Source organism: Suncus etruscus, chromosome 12 (genome assembly GCF_024139225.1).
Source record: "Suncus etruscus isolate mSunEtr1 chromosome 12, mSunEtr1.pri.cur, whole genome shotgun sequence".
Classification (NCBI taxonomy): Eukaryota; Metazoa; Chordata; class Mammalia; order Eulipotyphla; family Soricidae; genus Suncus; species Suncus etruscus.
Window position 1 is genome coordinate 40,112,159 of NC_064859.1, and position 16,306 is coordinate 40,128,464.

At 35.5% G+C, this 16,306-nt stretch overlaps 1 protein-coding gene across 1 annotated transcript in view; it reads right to left on the bottom strand.

The window, feature by feature from the left end:
• Positions 1–16,306, bottom strand: part of EML6 (EMAP like 6) — a 358,600-nt gene that overhangs the window by 199,565 nt on the left and 142,729 nt on the right. The window contains exons 5-6 of the mRNA XM_049784798.1: positions 10,010–10,195; positions 8,431–8,566 (exon numbers count right to left, since the gene is read on the bottom strand). Of these exons, the coding sequence (XP_049640755.1) occupies positions 8,431–8,566; positions 10,010–10,195 (322 nt within the window). The remainder of the gene's footprint in view (positions 1–8,430; positions 8,567–10,009; positions 10,196–16,306) is intronic.

Sequence of the window (16,306 nt, forward strand, 5' to 3'; positions counted from 1 at the left end):
GGAAGAATTACTATGATCTGGTTCAGGCAAGACTTTGAGTAACCTCCTGAGGTGATGATATTCAGAGATATCTATAAAGGGAGTATTGTATCCTCTCCAAATCTTACCCAAATCTGACAGAAGGCCACTTGACCTAATGCATGGCAATTCCTAGATTTAAATTTTATAAATCATTAGGTAGAGCTACAATTCAACAATTGTGTGTTTTATGTAAAACATACAGAAAACTCCAAAAAAATATCTGAATCACACTTTTTAGAGCAATCTATCCAGTTCCTAGACATTATCTGGCACTCAATAAATGCTTAATTCATTTTGTTAAATGAAAAAGTGAACAGCAGATGTATAAATTTCCTTAAGATATAATTAATTAAATCACTAACTATAAATATTTCATGACCTTGGATGTAATTTATTTTGGTTGTCTTACTTATAAAATTATTTTCGCCTTTTTTTGCCACCACTATAAATCACGTTAGTATCATTATTTTACTCAGATCATGAATGTCTCAAAATCAGATTCAAAATGCAGTTACTAAGTGTGAGACATGAGAGCTTAATTCTACAGTTAGCTTGATGCTAATAACCCTGAGCCTTACTGTATTTATCCATAAGGCAGTCCTTATGGACTTATGGACCCTTAAGGGGTCCTCAAACTTTTTAAACAGGGGACCAGTTCACTGTCCCTCAGACCATTGGAGGGTCTGACTATAGTAAAAACAAAACTTATGAACGAATTCTTATGCACACTGCATATATCTTATTTTGCAATGAAGAAACAAAACAGATACAAATACAATATGTGGCCTGCGGGCCATAGTTTGAGGACCACTGCCATAAGGTAAGAGAATTACACAAAATCCAGCATGAAAATTCCAGTTTTATAGCCACTAATTTAAAATAATTACTGAGGCTTACCATCCAATACATCTGAAATTCTTTGGGATCAGGTGCATTTGGAATTAAAAATGCTCTCAATATTAGAATTAAATAATATACCCAATTAGATCTGAGAAAGCACTTTTGAACTGAGTGGATGAGTGTAATAATGGATAAAGCACTACTGCACTGAAATGGATGAATATAATAAACAGACTATGAAGTTCAGGTAAGGTGTTGCAGCCAAATCGGTTATGAAAAATATTTTAAAATAAAAATAAAATTGAACCCTTAAACCATTTACAAAAACTAATTTCAGATGAACAGAAGACCTCTATGTAGAGCTATTGTGGAGTCTGGAAAAGATGTGACTTTTGATTTAGTGTGTAACTTTTGATTCTCTAGGATCTTGTGAGATGTTTAAATTTGACATTTTGTATTTTTTGAGTTAAAAATATTATTTCATTTTTATATTAGATAGTTTTTCCCTAACTGCCCAAGGTCCCTGATAGGCAAAAGCTAGCCCTCACAGCTGGGTGGATTCCTGGAACTAAATCAGTACACACCCAAGGGACCACCTCTGTCACCAGCTTGGTAAAATTTTTTAATAATAAAGTAACTCTATGACTTCCCCCACGGTCAAGCTCATAATCCAAAGTGGCACCCCACCCTGACACGAGATACCTCCACCTTGTCAGCAAGGGACATTCCCTGAGCTAAATCAGTACACACCCAAGGGACCACCTGGAAGGACTACCCTTATCAAAGGAAACATCAGGCCCAAGGTGGGATTCCTATGAGGTCATGAAGGGGCAGGATTTGTGCTATTTCCTGAGATTGTCATTGGTGAAATTCAAACTCATACAATCTGTACAACCTATGCAGGGGTCTCAAACTCAATTTACCTACGGGCCACAGGAGGCAAAGTCGGGGTGATCCTTGAGTGCAAAGTCAGTAGTAAACCTTGAACATTGGGGGGTATGACCCAAAAAACTAAAACTAAAACAAAACAAAACAAAACAAAAAAAGATTCCTCTAGGGCAGGGCCACAAAATGTTGTATGGAGGGCCGTTTGCGGCCCTCAGAAATGCTTTGATCTGATTGCTAATTACCATGTAAAACTCCTTAAAAACCTGTGTGTTATGATGCTTGGGGTCTCATTGCAGACCAAAGTCCTACTGCGACAGGAGGCTGTGAGTGGACCTAGAGTGCTCTGATTATTAAACCTGCATGTGATTGTATCCTCAAGGTTTGTAGTTCCTCATTTGGCAGTGGGTGTTTTTTTCTTCCTGGACCCTTGGGCATCCCTCACCCCTGGGACCCCTCCCCAGTATCTAGAGATTTTCAGCCCCTGGACCCCATTCCGGAGCTAGGCTATTTAGGTGGATTTAACACTATCATAAATGTAAAGGTTTGTAGAAATGTATTAGAAAACACAAAGAGGGGCTAGAGTGATAGTACACTCCAGCATGAATTCCCCAACATCACCCCAATCGAAATCATCAAGGTATACCAATAAATGGTGAAACTGGCTACCTTAGACTCCTGGTCATCAACTAGGCATGTTTAAACTTGGTTCATGACATACTGCTAGGAACTCGTATTAAAAGCTTTGGACACCAGTGGGGTACAGTACAACAGCCAATTTGCAATTGCATATTTCTCAGTACTGCTCAGGTCAGCTTGAGCTTAGAGGGCACCAAACATAACAGGGAAAGAGCTCAACTGCACCAATGAATCAAGACAAAAATCTGGAAAGAATTCCTAATAAAACAAAGTCATGCTGATTAATATATATAATTGAATGTTGGAATTGAAAAATGACAACAGCAAAAAATTTCTGGATGCACAGAGAGCAAGAATCGATTCAAAAGTAATCAGATAATGATACCAAGGCACTTCTGGAAATGCTTACTGCATTTCTCAGGAGAAATGGGCTTATGAATTAAAAACATTTAAAGAAACCCTCAGTAGATTAAAAAAAAAAGTAGTGAAAAACATTCAAAAAGAAAAGAACCAGCAAAAAATAAGAAAGATTGGAAGCAATAAAGATAGTATATGAAATAGTACCAAGAGACACAAAACTCATATTATAAAGGTAAGGAAGGAAGGAAGGAAGGAAGGAAGGAAGGAAGGAAGGAAGGAAGGAAGGAAGGAAGGAAGGAAGGAAGGAAGGAAGGAAGGAAGGAAGGAAGGAAGGAAGGAAGAAAGAAAGAAAGAAAGAAAGAAAGAAAGAAAGAAAGAAAGAAAGAAAGAAAGAAAGAAAGAAAGAAAGAAAGAAAGAAAGAAAGAAAGAAGTTTCTTTCATTCTTTTTTGGTTTTTCGGGCCACACCCATTTAATGCTCAGGGGATACTCCTGGCTAAGCACTCAGAAATCGCCCCTGGCTTGGGGGGACCATATGGGACACTGGGGGATCGAACCGCAGTCCTTCCTTGGCGAGCGCTTGCAAGGCAGACACCTTACCTCTAGCGCCACCTTGCCGGCCCCAAGAACAAATTTCTTTCTTTTTTTTTTTTTAAATAACAGCTTAGTGCTTCCCCAAGCTGACAAAGAAGTTAGACTCCTGGATCCAGTAAACTCAGAGTGCTAATGAAATGAACCCAAGCAGATGCATACCAAAAGATTCTATCATTAAAATTGCAAAGAAGGGCCAGAGTGGTGGCACAAGTGATAAGGCAGATGCCTTTCCCAATCTAGCCTAAGGCTAGATTATGATCCCCCAAGCCAGGAGCGATTTCTGAGCACACACCAGGAGTAACCCCTGAGCATCTCAGGGTATGGTCCCAAAACAAAACAAAACAAAACAAATAAAATGGCAAAAAGCAACAACAAAGAATGAATCCTAAATGCAGCAAGAAAAAATCAAAGAAGCACATATTTAAAAAAAAAAAACCCTCCTATATAATTACCAGCAGATTTCTCACTAAAAACTCAAGAGGTTATAATAAGGTAAAATATTTCAAAATATATACAAAGTGCCAAACAGAAGTGTTATCCAACCAAAAACAGATTATCCCAGGAATAAAGAGCTATCAGACAAACAGCTACATAAATTCATCTCTACTAATCCAGGTATTAGGAAATAGTTTAGGGATTTCTACACAAGAAAAAGGAGTTCTATTTGTAAGTAAAAAGAGGTTTAAAAATATAAGATGTGTAGAAATAAAAATTGGAATTTTTATTTTCAAGTTTAATGATTTTTGTTATCTTTGTTAAAGGTTTTTTGTTGTTTTTGTTTGTTTGTTTTGTTTTGTTTTGTTTGCTTTTGGAGTCACAATCACTGATGACCAAGAATTACTCCTGATGATCAAATGCACTCAAGGATCACTCCTGTGATCACTCCTGTGATTCACTCCTCTGGTTCAGAGAACCATATGAAATGTCTAGTGGACTTGAACCATCTGAGGGTTGGGAATGAAACCCAAGTTCAAGGCCCTCCCTGCTGTACTTGCTGCTCTGGACACAAGGTTAGAGAATTTCTAATTTCAGGTATTGCATTTTTAGTATTATTTTCATGTAGTTCTTTTAAAATATAACCTACTTATTGAGATTTCATACATATATTCACATATTAGCCAATTCTCCATTCCTTTGCTGAATATAATGATAAAAGATGTTTGATATTAATTGCTCAACTGAACCATTTGGCTTCAATAAAAGTTTGCTATGGATTGATATTTTCCTTTGAAAATGGGTGACAGTTTAATTATTTTGTTAGATAATTCTGAACTGTATTCCAAGTATTTGTATACATAAATAATAAATATACATATATATTCCACCGAGTCTCGATTCAATTTCATTTCTGTAAAAATATTGCTTTTGTTTCTTTGTTTTTACAATTTAACTCACATGGATTTATACTGCAAAGTCTGTCTCTTGGATATTACCTCAAATTTCTGCTCAGTTCTTTATGTTTACCAGAATGCTCTGATTCTGGTCTGTATAATTTAGGCATCAGTGGGACATTTAGGCATAGTTATTATAAAATATATGTTATAATCTTCCCACCACTCTTGCCGTCTAGCTCTCTAATTAAACATTTACTCTAGCTCTCTAAATGTTTTGTTATCTTTTTGGTTGTTCTACTTTTCTGAAGCTCTTTTCTGATTTTTGAATGCCACGAATACATAATTTAAGTTGACATTTTAGCCACACTGTACTAAATGGAATCACTCCTGGTGGAGCTTAGGGGACCATATGAGGAGTTGGGATCAAACCCAGACCAACTACATGCAAGACAAGTTCCCTACCTTCTGTATTATCACTTTGATACCCTTTGAAGCTATTATTAAGAAAACAATTTCTTGATACTATTTAAAATGAGCTACCAGGAGTTTCAAACTCAATTTACCTGGGGGCTGCAGGCAGCAAAGTCGGGGTGATCCTTGAGTGCAAAGTCAGTAGTAAGCCTTGAACATTGGGGAGTGTGACCCAAACAACTAAAACAAAACAAAACAAAAAAGATTCCTCTAGGGCAGGGCCACAAAATGTTGTATGGAGGGCCATTCATGGCCCGCGGGCCGTGAGTTAGAGACCCTTGGGCTAGACTATTTGATATTTTTCTCCTCTGAGTCATTATTTGTATAAAGGACTAAAATGCATTCTTGTTTATTGACTTTGTTGTATTGGTTCATTGTACTAAGGAGCTTTTGTTTTGGACTGTATATCTTTTGGGTCTTCAAAGTATATCATCCTGTCATCTGAAAATAGAGATAGTTTGGCTTTCTCTTTTCTAATTTGGATTTCTTTGATTTATGCTACACCCCACTCAGGAGACACACACACCAAAGTGTAGTGCTCTCCTGAAAAAAGAAATTATCTGCCAAAAAGGCCCGCTTAGAGCAGTCAAAATCACTTGACCCTTTGCGTGGATTATTTGGACATAATTTCATAAGGGCTGTAACTATTTCTCTCTTTATTTTAAACCTTTATTAGAAATCAGGCCTTAGTTATTTCTTCCTACAACAAAGGACAGTGCTAATCCCGCCAAAAAATCTCCCATTCAACAGCTCCCTGTAATTTTTCCTACCTTGGCGCCTAAATTCAGGTTTTTCCCTTACTTAGCTCAAAATAAAGTAATTTTCACTTTTCACCCCGAAACTCTGATACATTCCTCACATTTCACCCGATAATTATTTTTTCCTTCTGTTTTACCCAAAGCAAAGCGAACCCAAAACAAGCTGTCTTTTTCACCTTCAGTATTCAGCTTTTTAATATGCTAATCTAGCCAGGGTCTTTCCATTCTTCTCCCAGTTTCTTTGATGCCTAGAATTTGCATCTGCCTTCCAAGTCTCTAACCTTTAAAAGCTGCCAGCTCAAAAAATAAATTTGTCTTTCGTTTCTGCAAACGAGAGTCCCCATGCAATCTGCGTGGTTTCATTCATTTCTACAATATATTTCCGTTATTTGCCATTCCGTGTGTCCACCTTCTCCCCGTGGAATTTTTCCCGAACTCCACGAAGGATCTGTTTGCAGGCGCTGGCGTCTTGCAAACAGAATATGGCTCACAACAGATTTACTTATCTTGCCTGGTTGCTGCAGTTAAGATTTCTAATACTATGTTGAATAAAAGTGGAGACAATGGACATCCTTGCCTTTTGTCTAACCTCAGTGGGAATGCTTTCAGTTTTTCACCATTAAGAATAATAGTGGCTTGGGGCTGGGAAGGTGGCACTAGAGGTAAGGTGTCTGCCTTGCAAGCACTAGCATAGGATGGACCGCAGTTCGATCCCCCGGCCGCCCATATGGTCCCCCCAAGCCAGGAGCAATTTCTGAGCACATAGCCAGGAGTAACCCCTGAGTGTCAAATGGGTGTGGCCCAAACCCCCCCCAAAATAATATTGGCTATGGTTTTTTATACTTGTTACTATCTTGAGGAAGGTTCCTTCCACCCATACAACTTAGATGTTCAACAGAAGATGAATGGATCATGAAGATGTGGTACATATATTATGAAATACTATATAGCTGTAGGGGATGATGTAATCATGCAGTTCCCTTCAACATGGATAAAACTGAAAGATACTTTGTAAAATAAAATCCAGAAGAAGGAAAAATACAAGATGATATCTCTTATATGTGGTATTAAGAATAACTGCATGAAGGAATGCAGTGGTTTAAATGAGGATTGTCTAGAACACTTTTGGTCCCAGAGTTATAGTGAGACAAAGAAAAGAAATTGAGTGGAGGAGGAGAAAGACAGAAGTAAAACAACGGTGAACAGGGGCCAAAGGGACTCAGTCCATTTGTGCTGTTAAGAAAGGACAAAACTAAATATCTAAACCACAGAATCAACAACAATAAATTATAAGACCCAAACTTAAATAACCAAACTTAAAAAGGTGCCTGTTATGATGGCAGGCTGCGGCAGGGATGATGATATTAGATGGACTCTGGGAATATTTGTGGAGGGAGGTTGACACTGGTGATGGGAATGGTGCTAAAACTTTGTATGTCTACAACTTAACTATGAATAACTTTGTAAATCGCAATGCTTAAAATTTTTTTAAATATAATTTATTTAAAGAAAATGCATTACATAGTTGACATAACTGATAATAATATAGGAAGACCAAAAGCAACATGTATTTTTTAAAAAAAATAGAAAATTGAAAGAAAAACTAAAGAGATGGAAGAGAAAAAACTAAAGAGATGGAAGAGAAAGAAGAGTATTTTTGAAAACTATTGACTCACATTGAATTCAATGAAGCACCAGCAGAAAGTTTAGTAAGTTCTTTAAAAAAAAAAAAAGGCTAAGAGTTAAAAAAAAAATACAGCAATAACGGTGTAAGAGTGGCAAGTGTTGTTTTCTGCATAGGCCCAGGAAAAATATGGGTAAAATGGGAAAAAAAAAAGCCTTGTCCTATATACGAAGAGACCTTATCCTGAAGTTCTCTGGCATAAGACTGACTCTGGGCTCCAGGCATACTAGGTTGTCCAACCCCTGAGTCATTTTCTGTGGTGAAATTGCAATGCTTTAAATTTTAAAAAATAAAATAAAAAAACCCAATTTCTTAGCATTCCAGTTGAGAATCAATTTCTAAACCGATTCTAAAAACAATTTCTTAGCATCCCATACTCCAAATTAGGGTGTGCAATTCTTTTATTTCATTTCAAGAAGCTCTTTCTCATTCTCTCTCTATAAAAGCATATTTTCTATTGAATATATAATTGTTCTCCCCTTTGATTAAAACTTCTTTATTTCTCAATAATGAAAATTTCAGTTTTATTTCTAGTTACTTATTTTTTTTACATGTTCAGAAAATCATATTTAAGGTGACCAAACTCTTAGAAACATCCCAGTCCCATTTCCTGAGATGTCTGTTCATCAGTGACTTTAACATTATCTTTGGAACTAGACCATTAATTGGCGCTGCATAATGGGTATCTTTATGCAATTTAGAAAAAAAAAGTGTTAACTATGTATCATTAACATACTTTTGATACTGTATTCAATAAATTTTTGAAAGCTATCCTTAATTCCACAAAGTGGGAGAGAGTAAAAGAAACAAATGTAGAATTAGAGTTCTGGGTATTTCCATATTACCTTTATATCCTTGTTCTGTCTCCCTGAGATCAATTTTGGTTATTGGTTTGAAATCAGTATCCCATAATCGTATACACCCATCTCGTCCACCAGTAGCAAAGCCTTCTTCACAAGCATACATACTAAAGATTCCAGCCTGTTGATTAAGGTAAATAATAATGATGCAATCATTCTAACTATAACTGTAGCTGAATCTGTTATTAAAACAAAATCAGCAATAGTTGAAACAGTCATTCATGCTATCCTCCCTCTTAACTAGATTAAAAAGTAGCTATAGATGTTCAAATGTTCTTCTGACATTACTAAAATAAAGATAGGTTTTAAAAAAATAAACTTCAGGAATATCTTGGTAAAAGCGGACATTGAGATCACAAATTTCTTTTTGTGACAACTAATCCTTACCAAGAAAATAGAGGTATTTTGTATAAATTTGTCACAAACTATGAAAGGAAGATTAGCTTACATATTTATAGATACAATGATAAATGCGTCTTATTGAGCTCCATAAAATAACCACCTGATTTTCACGAAAAAAAAATACAGCCTATAGTTGTGTTTTCACATCAGTAATTTTTATAACTGAAAGATACTTTTTCATAGAAATATATCTGAGTTGGCCTGTATATAATTTCTATAAGAGTATAAGATTAACAAAAAAATCTAGTGTAAAGAGCAGAGAGATTACTAAAGCAGCTGTTTCTATGACTTAAAACAAAAACCTTTCTTATTTTGAGAAGTAATAATTAGTGAAGGCAAGAAACTTGATTTTAAACATATAAAATAAAATCTAAAATTCCATAGCCCTTTTGCTATGAATTGCTTATATTTTTCTTTTAAGATATGTAGAGCAAAAAATGGATCAATTTGGTGATTAAAGCTAAAGTTTTCTTGAGTTTCCAGTAATATTTTACCAAATTTTCATTTATTACATAGATTTCACCTTTCACATCATCACTCTATTCTTCTGGAACTTCCATTTTATAATATGTAGATTCAATAATGTGACCACTTTAATTTTTTGTTAGTGTTAAAGTGGTTAGAAAGTTTGCCTTTATTCTTACAGAGCAGATCATAAAAAATAATCAGTGGTTTTCATTTGTGTTTTAAGAGTCTGTGTTGCATATGTGGAGGTGATGTTCAATTATTCATAGAAGAAAAATCTGACCTACTAACCAATGTCAAATATAGTTTTTAAAAACCTAGCTACTTACAGGTCAGCAACAAGTGCATCATCTCAGACCCACTAAGTTATAATGAAAATTTTAAGATCTTCTGAGGAGATTCATAGGCTGATTAAAAATTGATAAGCTGTGCTCTGTAAGATAAAATATAGTAATCAAATAGATCTAGTTTTCTGTAAGCTACTATTGATGAATATCAGCAATACTCAGCCATAAATAATTAGATAAAGGCAAATTGAATTGTTATATTTTCAAAAATACCTATTACTTCTAGGTGAATAAAAATAATTTTGAATAGGCAGCAGTCTACTGATGCTATAAACAATGAAGAAAATATCTATAAAATTTTATGGTCTTATTAAATAAGTGATCCCAAATTTTCACAAGAGAATACTTACACTATGTGCTCCTTGAATGGTGCGGACTAAATTCAGCCCTTTCCAAACATAGATGTCACCATTTAAAGCACCAGAGTAGGTGATGTCGTCTTTGGCACATGCAAGGCATAGAATGGTCTGAAGATCCCCAGTTTTGCCAAATATACCTCTCTTTGCAGTTAGGGCATTTCCACATAGTGTCCAAAACTAGAAAGCAACAAATTATATCAGTTCTAAAACGTGGTATTCTTAAAAATCACTTGATATTTGTTTATGCTTTGTTACAGTTCATATATTTTGTACTATCTAAATATATAATTTATTTATTTTTCCAGAAAGCATGGAATCCCAAAACATCTCACTTTAAAACCTTTTTTTTAGAAAACATTCTTAAAACTTCAAAAGTATACAAATTTCATAATTTACTCATTGTTTAACAGTGGCTTAAAACAAAATACTAGTATTCTCAAAGCTGAAATAAAGGGGATGAATTATCATGATTTTGTCTGATTTTTTAAAATCAACTTCCTATTAACATGTTAGCATATACCTACCAACATTTTTAAGCATTTAGGATTTATATTTCTAAAATATATATATATATATTGATATATAGTGTAGATTTGAAAAAATTTCTAGTTATAAAAATAGTTACCATATAAATTTTATTCAGAAATGTTTCTGAACATGAGCTATATAGTATCATATAGCCAAATAACTGTGTAAGTTTTTCTGGTTTTGTTGCATAATTTATCAGGTAAAAAACTAAAAGCATACATTTGAGCTATTTTGTAAGAGCAGCTGGAAAACTCACAAGGTTAGATAGATTCACAAGGTTAGATTCAATCATGCTTTGGCAAGCTTGAATACCATGTATATGGTCCCTCAGTTTACAGAGGCTTTGTGTGTGTGTGTGTGTGTGTGTGTGTGTGTGTGTGTGTTATTTGGTTTTCAACAGCCCCTTAAAAGATACTTTTATAATCACTTTTAGAAAGAGAAAAAAAACTAGAAGTGGCTTACTAAGTGTAAGAATAATGGGAGTTATACATGAGAAAATACTAGAAGATAATTATTTTATTTGAGGGCCACACCCAGCAGTGCTTAGGGTTCACTCATGGCTCTGCACTCAGTGACCACACCAGGTGGGTTTAGGGAGGTATCAAGGATCGAACCAGGTCAACTGAATGCAAGGCAAGCACCTTACCCTATGGTACAATTTCTTCAGTACCCCAAAATATTGAAATCTTGCTCTTTGCCTTGAGAAATTTAATGAAGTATATAGACAAGAAAACAATAGAAGAAGAAAAAGTCATCTCTAGGAAACACTTTCAGGCTGCATCAAATACAAATTACCAGGGAATTCAAAGAGAACTCTGTTGAATTCATTAAAATAAGCAAAAATAGAATTAGGATCAGTGAGGAGAAAGAAACTGCATTGAGGTTTAGGAGAATAAGATTAGGCAAATCCAGGCGACAGGAAGTAAATGTGTGAGGAAAAATTATTGGCAACCATAAAGAGCCTGCAGGAAAGGAAAGCTCAGATTAGAGTATTGGATTATTCGAGGACATAGCTTCAGGAGGGTGGTTGTATACAGTCAGGAGGGCTAAGACTTAGGTAGTTGAAAGAAAGTGGGCATTAGGGAATAGAAGAGGATGTGGAACTATTTGAGATAATAAAGAATTATTCTCTCAGGGTTGGAGCAGATACTATAGTAGATGTACAGTTGCTCTATGGTACCCTGCACACCATGAGAAGTAATTCCTAAAGGCACAGCCAGGAGTAGCCCCTGAGTTTCATTGGGTAAGGCCCCAAAATCAAACAAATAAAAAAGTAAAACTCTTGTCTCATTAAAGAGAGAAATTTCACTTCTGTGGTTCATTTCTTTGGGAATTCATTTTTTTGTTTTGTTTTCTTTTTTTTATTGTGACTGAAGTTCATTACACAGAATTATTTACAGTACATAGTGACAATGAATGAAGGGCTTTCCTACCACCAATGTTGTCCTCCCTCCACTCCTGTTCCCAGCTTGTCTCCCATATATCCCTCCTTTACCCCCCAGAATCCTAGTGTAACTGGTCTCCACCTTACAGCTTGTTATAGATTGGGTATCTATTCTGTTTGGTGTTCCAGTCTGGTCATTTTTTATTTATACTACATGTTTATATGACTGATCCTGGCATCATTCTTTTCCCCCCTCAATTTATGAGGCTGAATGATTCAAGTTATGCTATTTTGTTGGCGATAAAAAAAGGTTAAGAAAAAGAGAAGAAAAAACTTGGTATCAACTACTAAAATAGAAAGAAAAAAATCACCAAATAATATCCACAAAAGTGAAAAAGAAAGGAAAAAGTGGAAGAAAAAAGAGAAGTGAGATAATAACAAAAAAAAATAAAGCAAAACAAAACCAAAAAAAGTGGTGCAGTGGCAGGGCTTGGTGTTACCCCACCATTTTTTTTTTTTGTATAGGCACAGTAAGTATTGGGGAAGGAAGGAAATTCCCGTGGCCTAAGAGATTCAGGGTTTCTCCACTCTTGAAGCATATTGTCATGGGAACAACCACTGGCTCCATACCTTCTCATTGCCATATCCCAGGGGTTTTTTTTTGTTGTTGTTGTTGTTGTTTTTGTTTTGTTTTTTTTTGTGGTGTCAGGAACCTTTCCTCTCGGTTGTGGATGAGAAAATAAGGTCACTGTAGCAGGCAGGCAATCTTGGTATTTGCGCAGGTCCTAGGTAGGACAAGGCCTAGGATAGAGTCTTTAAGGTTCTAGAGGTACTGTTCCAACACTGTTGGTGTGTTCAGTTTTTTGAATCATGTGCTCCATGTTTTTGCTCGTTCGCTAAGCTGAAGTCTAGGAAAGTATGGTTCCAAAGGTTCTGCTCAGTCTCTGTTGTCAGAATTGGGCCTCTGCACTAAGAAATCTTGATTTTTGTAGACCTGGGCTATAGCCTAGGGTAGGGTTTCCTTAATGGTCTCAAGGTATGTCTGCCCAGTCACGGTTGTCAAAGTCAGTTTTCTGTAGTTAACGCTCTTATTTTTCATAGTTCAAAGAACGATACATCTTCTGATTTCCACTTAGTGTTAAGTGATGTGATAGGACCTCCTGGTCTTAAGTCAAGTAGTCATTTCCTTGTTGTCCTCGTTGTCATATTTACACTGGTACAAATATAACTCCCAACGCAGCTTAGTTCCTGGTGTTGTTGCATGGGTTTGTTTCAGTTCTATGTCTGGGATCTGGGATTAGAGAATGAACTAACACTGTCCAATCTCGTGGAGACTGAGTTGTATCCACATGACATATGTCCAGGATGGGAGGCACCCTTGTATAAAAAGTGTGATTGGACTGCACCATATTGGGGATGGAGGGGCATTTCACTGAGGACACTATGGACAATATTCAGTTTGGACATGCTGAGGGGCATCAGCATACCTAGTGTTGCTAGGGGTGGTAGTAGGGACACAACAAGGGCTATACACAGTGACAGTACTTGTGGTTCCATGTAGTGCTAGGGAATCAAATGTAGTACCCTGTACATGTCTAGTATGCATTCTACCACTTTGAGCCATATCCTCCAGCCTTGAGTATTAATATTTATTAAGAAAAATGTGTTAAAATAGAGAAATGTGGAAATAAGTTCTTATCTAATAGGGATAGGGATCCATAAATTTTATATTGCAGTGGAGCCTTATACTCTGAACACTTGTCTTAGTGATTTGACTTAGACTTCAGAATATCAGACTTTGGTCACTCATCCCTGAACTCTGGATCCCATCTAGAGAACCAGCATAGTTTTCTACACCAGCACCAGGAATCAGATTTCTACCAGGTAAGGCCCTAATGCTGCCCTGGCATTGACTTGCTCCAGAGTGGGTTCATAAGCAGCAATGATGACTTGGTAACAGCAACAACCTTCTTTCAGGGTAGGGTTTTCTGCATTGCCACCTAATGGTGATATGAAACCAGAAGACGCTCCATGTCACCCTGACTCTGACATATGAGCTGTACAAAAAACAAGATCTCTAATCAAAGAAACCTGACTGTGAGAACTGTGATTTTGAAGAACTTTTCCTGGGGCCACAGAAAAAGACTTCGGGTGTAGACAACTTAGTATGCCTGGAACCTGTAGTAGGTCTTACAGCAGGATGCTTCATGGGTAGGATCTCCTGTTTTTAGGCCAAAGGTTTTTCCTTTCTATTTTCTCCATATTTTGCTGTGCCTATGCAACAAATAAACAAACAAAAACAAAAAGAAACCTGTCGCACACACACCTCCTGCCTTTTTCACAGAAGTTTGGGACCCAGATTACTTTATTTTACCACATATTCCTGAATTTTTCTATAAAATTAAGAAGAAAGGAATAAAGATGGACTGGGGCCAGGGGCCAAGTGGTCTCAGATGCATTGATAGGGAAATAAATAGGGACAGAACTAAATATCCAAGCAAAGTCAATGATAATAGAATCAAGGGACCAAAACTTTAACAATTTAAACTTAAAGGGGCCTATTATACTGGCAAGCCAGGAAACAAAGGGTGCACTCTCGGTTCATTGATGGAGCGAGGCTGTATATCTGACTCATTGTATATCTGAAATTCAACTATGAGGAACTTTGTAAATCACAATTGTTTAAATAAATTTTAAAAAATGTGCTAAAATATAAAATATACCAAATAATAAAGTATTTGGTAAAAGAAAGGTTTAAGTTTTGGGGAAACACTCAGAATTTTAGTATTAACTCTGAAGTTAAGCAAACTAGTAGACATAAAAACATACATAAAAAATATACTGATTCTATAAGGATTCTAAAGTATTTGTTTGTAATACGTAGAGCAGTTATTTTCCATCTAACTATATCTTCCCCAAATGATGATTAAATATGGGCAATTATTTTGTTAAACATTATTGTTTTAACTTTAGCTGTATACCTCAGACCAAATATATTAAAGAGGAATATTAAAGGAATAACCACAAAAAATATGGGCACTACTTATCAGACTCAAAGATTCTAAAAATCACCCAATTAAATGCCAACAAGAAACACAGTTGCAAATGAGATGCTTTATTTAAAAGGGCATATACAGATGTTAGAAGATATTCTAAGCCACAGAAAATGACAAATCTCTAAAATACTATCCCTTATGAAAAGTGCTTATATGAAAAACAGTGATAGTTTCTGGTAGCAATACACCATTAAATCTATATCAAATGAGAGACACTATTTACTTTCTCCAATCTCCATTCAGACTGTAAAACAGATTTTGCTCGATCTGACAAGTACCATGGGATTCTTCTGGCACTAATGGTTTATTCGTTATCATATTAGAAAAAGGAGAATAAACGATATCTACAAAGCTTCTAGTTCATTTGCTTTAAAACCAACCAGGCAGATAATATTCAACTTTTACTGTTTTACAAGGATACTTTTCAGATCATTATAATTTGCAAATTTTCCAAATACTGGGGATTTTGAATCTGAAATGAATTTCATTCTAGCTCCAAAAATTCCATGTTTTTTTTTTTGTTTGTTTGGTTTGGTTTTTGGGTCACACCTGGTGGTGCTCAAAGGTTACTCCTGGCTGTCTGCTCAGAAATAGCTCCTGGCAGGCTTGGGGGACCATATGGGACACCGGGATTCGAACCAACCACCTTTGGTCCTGGTGCTTGCAAGGCAAATGCCACTGTGCTATCTCTCCGGGCCCCAAAAATTCCATGTTAAATGTTTTTTTTAAAGATTCTGTAAATTTCTTGTGACATAATTATTCATTTGATATTAAGCAAGTTGAGGAGAGGAAGGTAGGAATACTAGAATATAGATAGTGAAACTAGTTTGTTAATGTCTACTAAAATTTGTTATGTTTCTTTCTAAACATAATTAATAAAATATTGATATTCTTATTAATTAGAGATTACAGATTTCTTAGGTAAATAACACTATGTTATATGTTTACCTATGTTATAGATACATAACACTATTTTTTCTTGACACTTTTAATTTACCTCAAACATTTATTTGCCTCATTAGCAAAATTAATCTAATTTTAATCAATTGATAATTGGTTAATCAATTATTTTGGATAATCATTTTCTTTTTTGATATAGTGGGGAATTAGTCATGATAGATCATTAAAAAGTAACTTCAAAGCAAGAAAAACTACACAAAAAGACAGAAACTGAGATACAATCTTAATGATGTGCCAATTTTTTTGTGATCCCAATAAATGGAAAAATAAATCAACATTATTTGGCTCCATATTCTGTTTAATATAAGTACAACAAATTCTAGAGTTAATACTCAATTTTGAAATTTTTTGTGTTGTTTT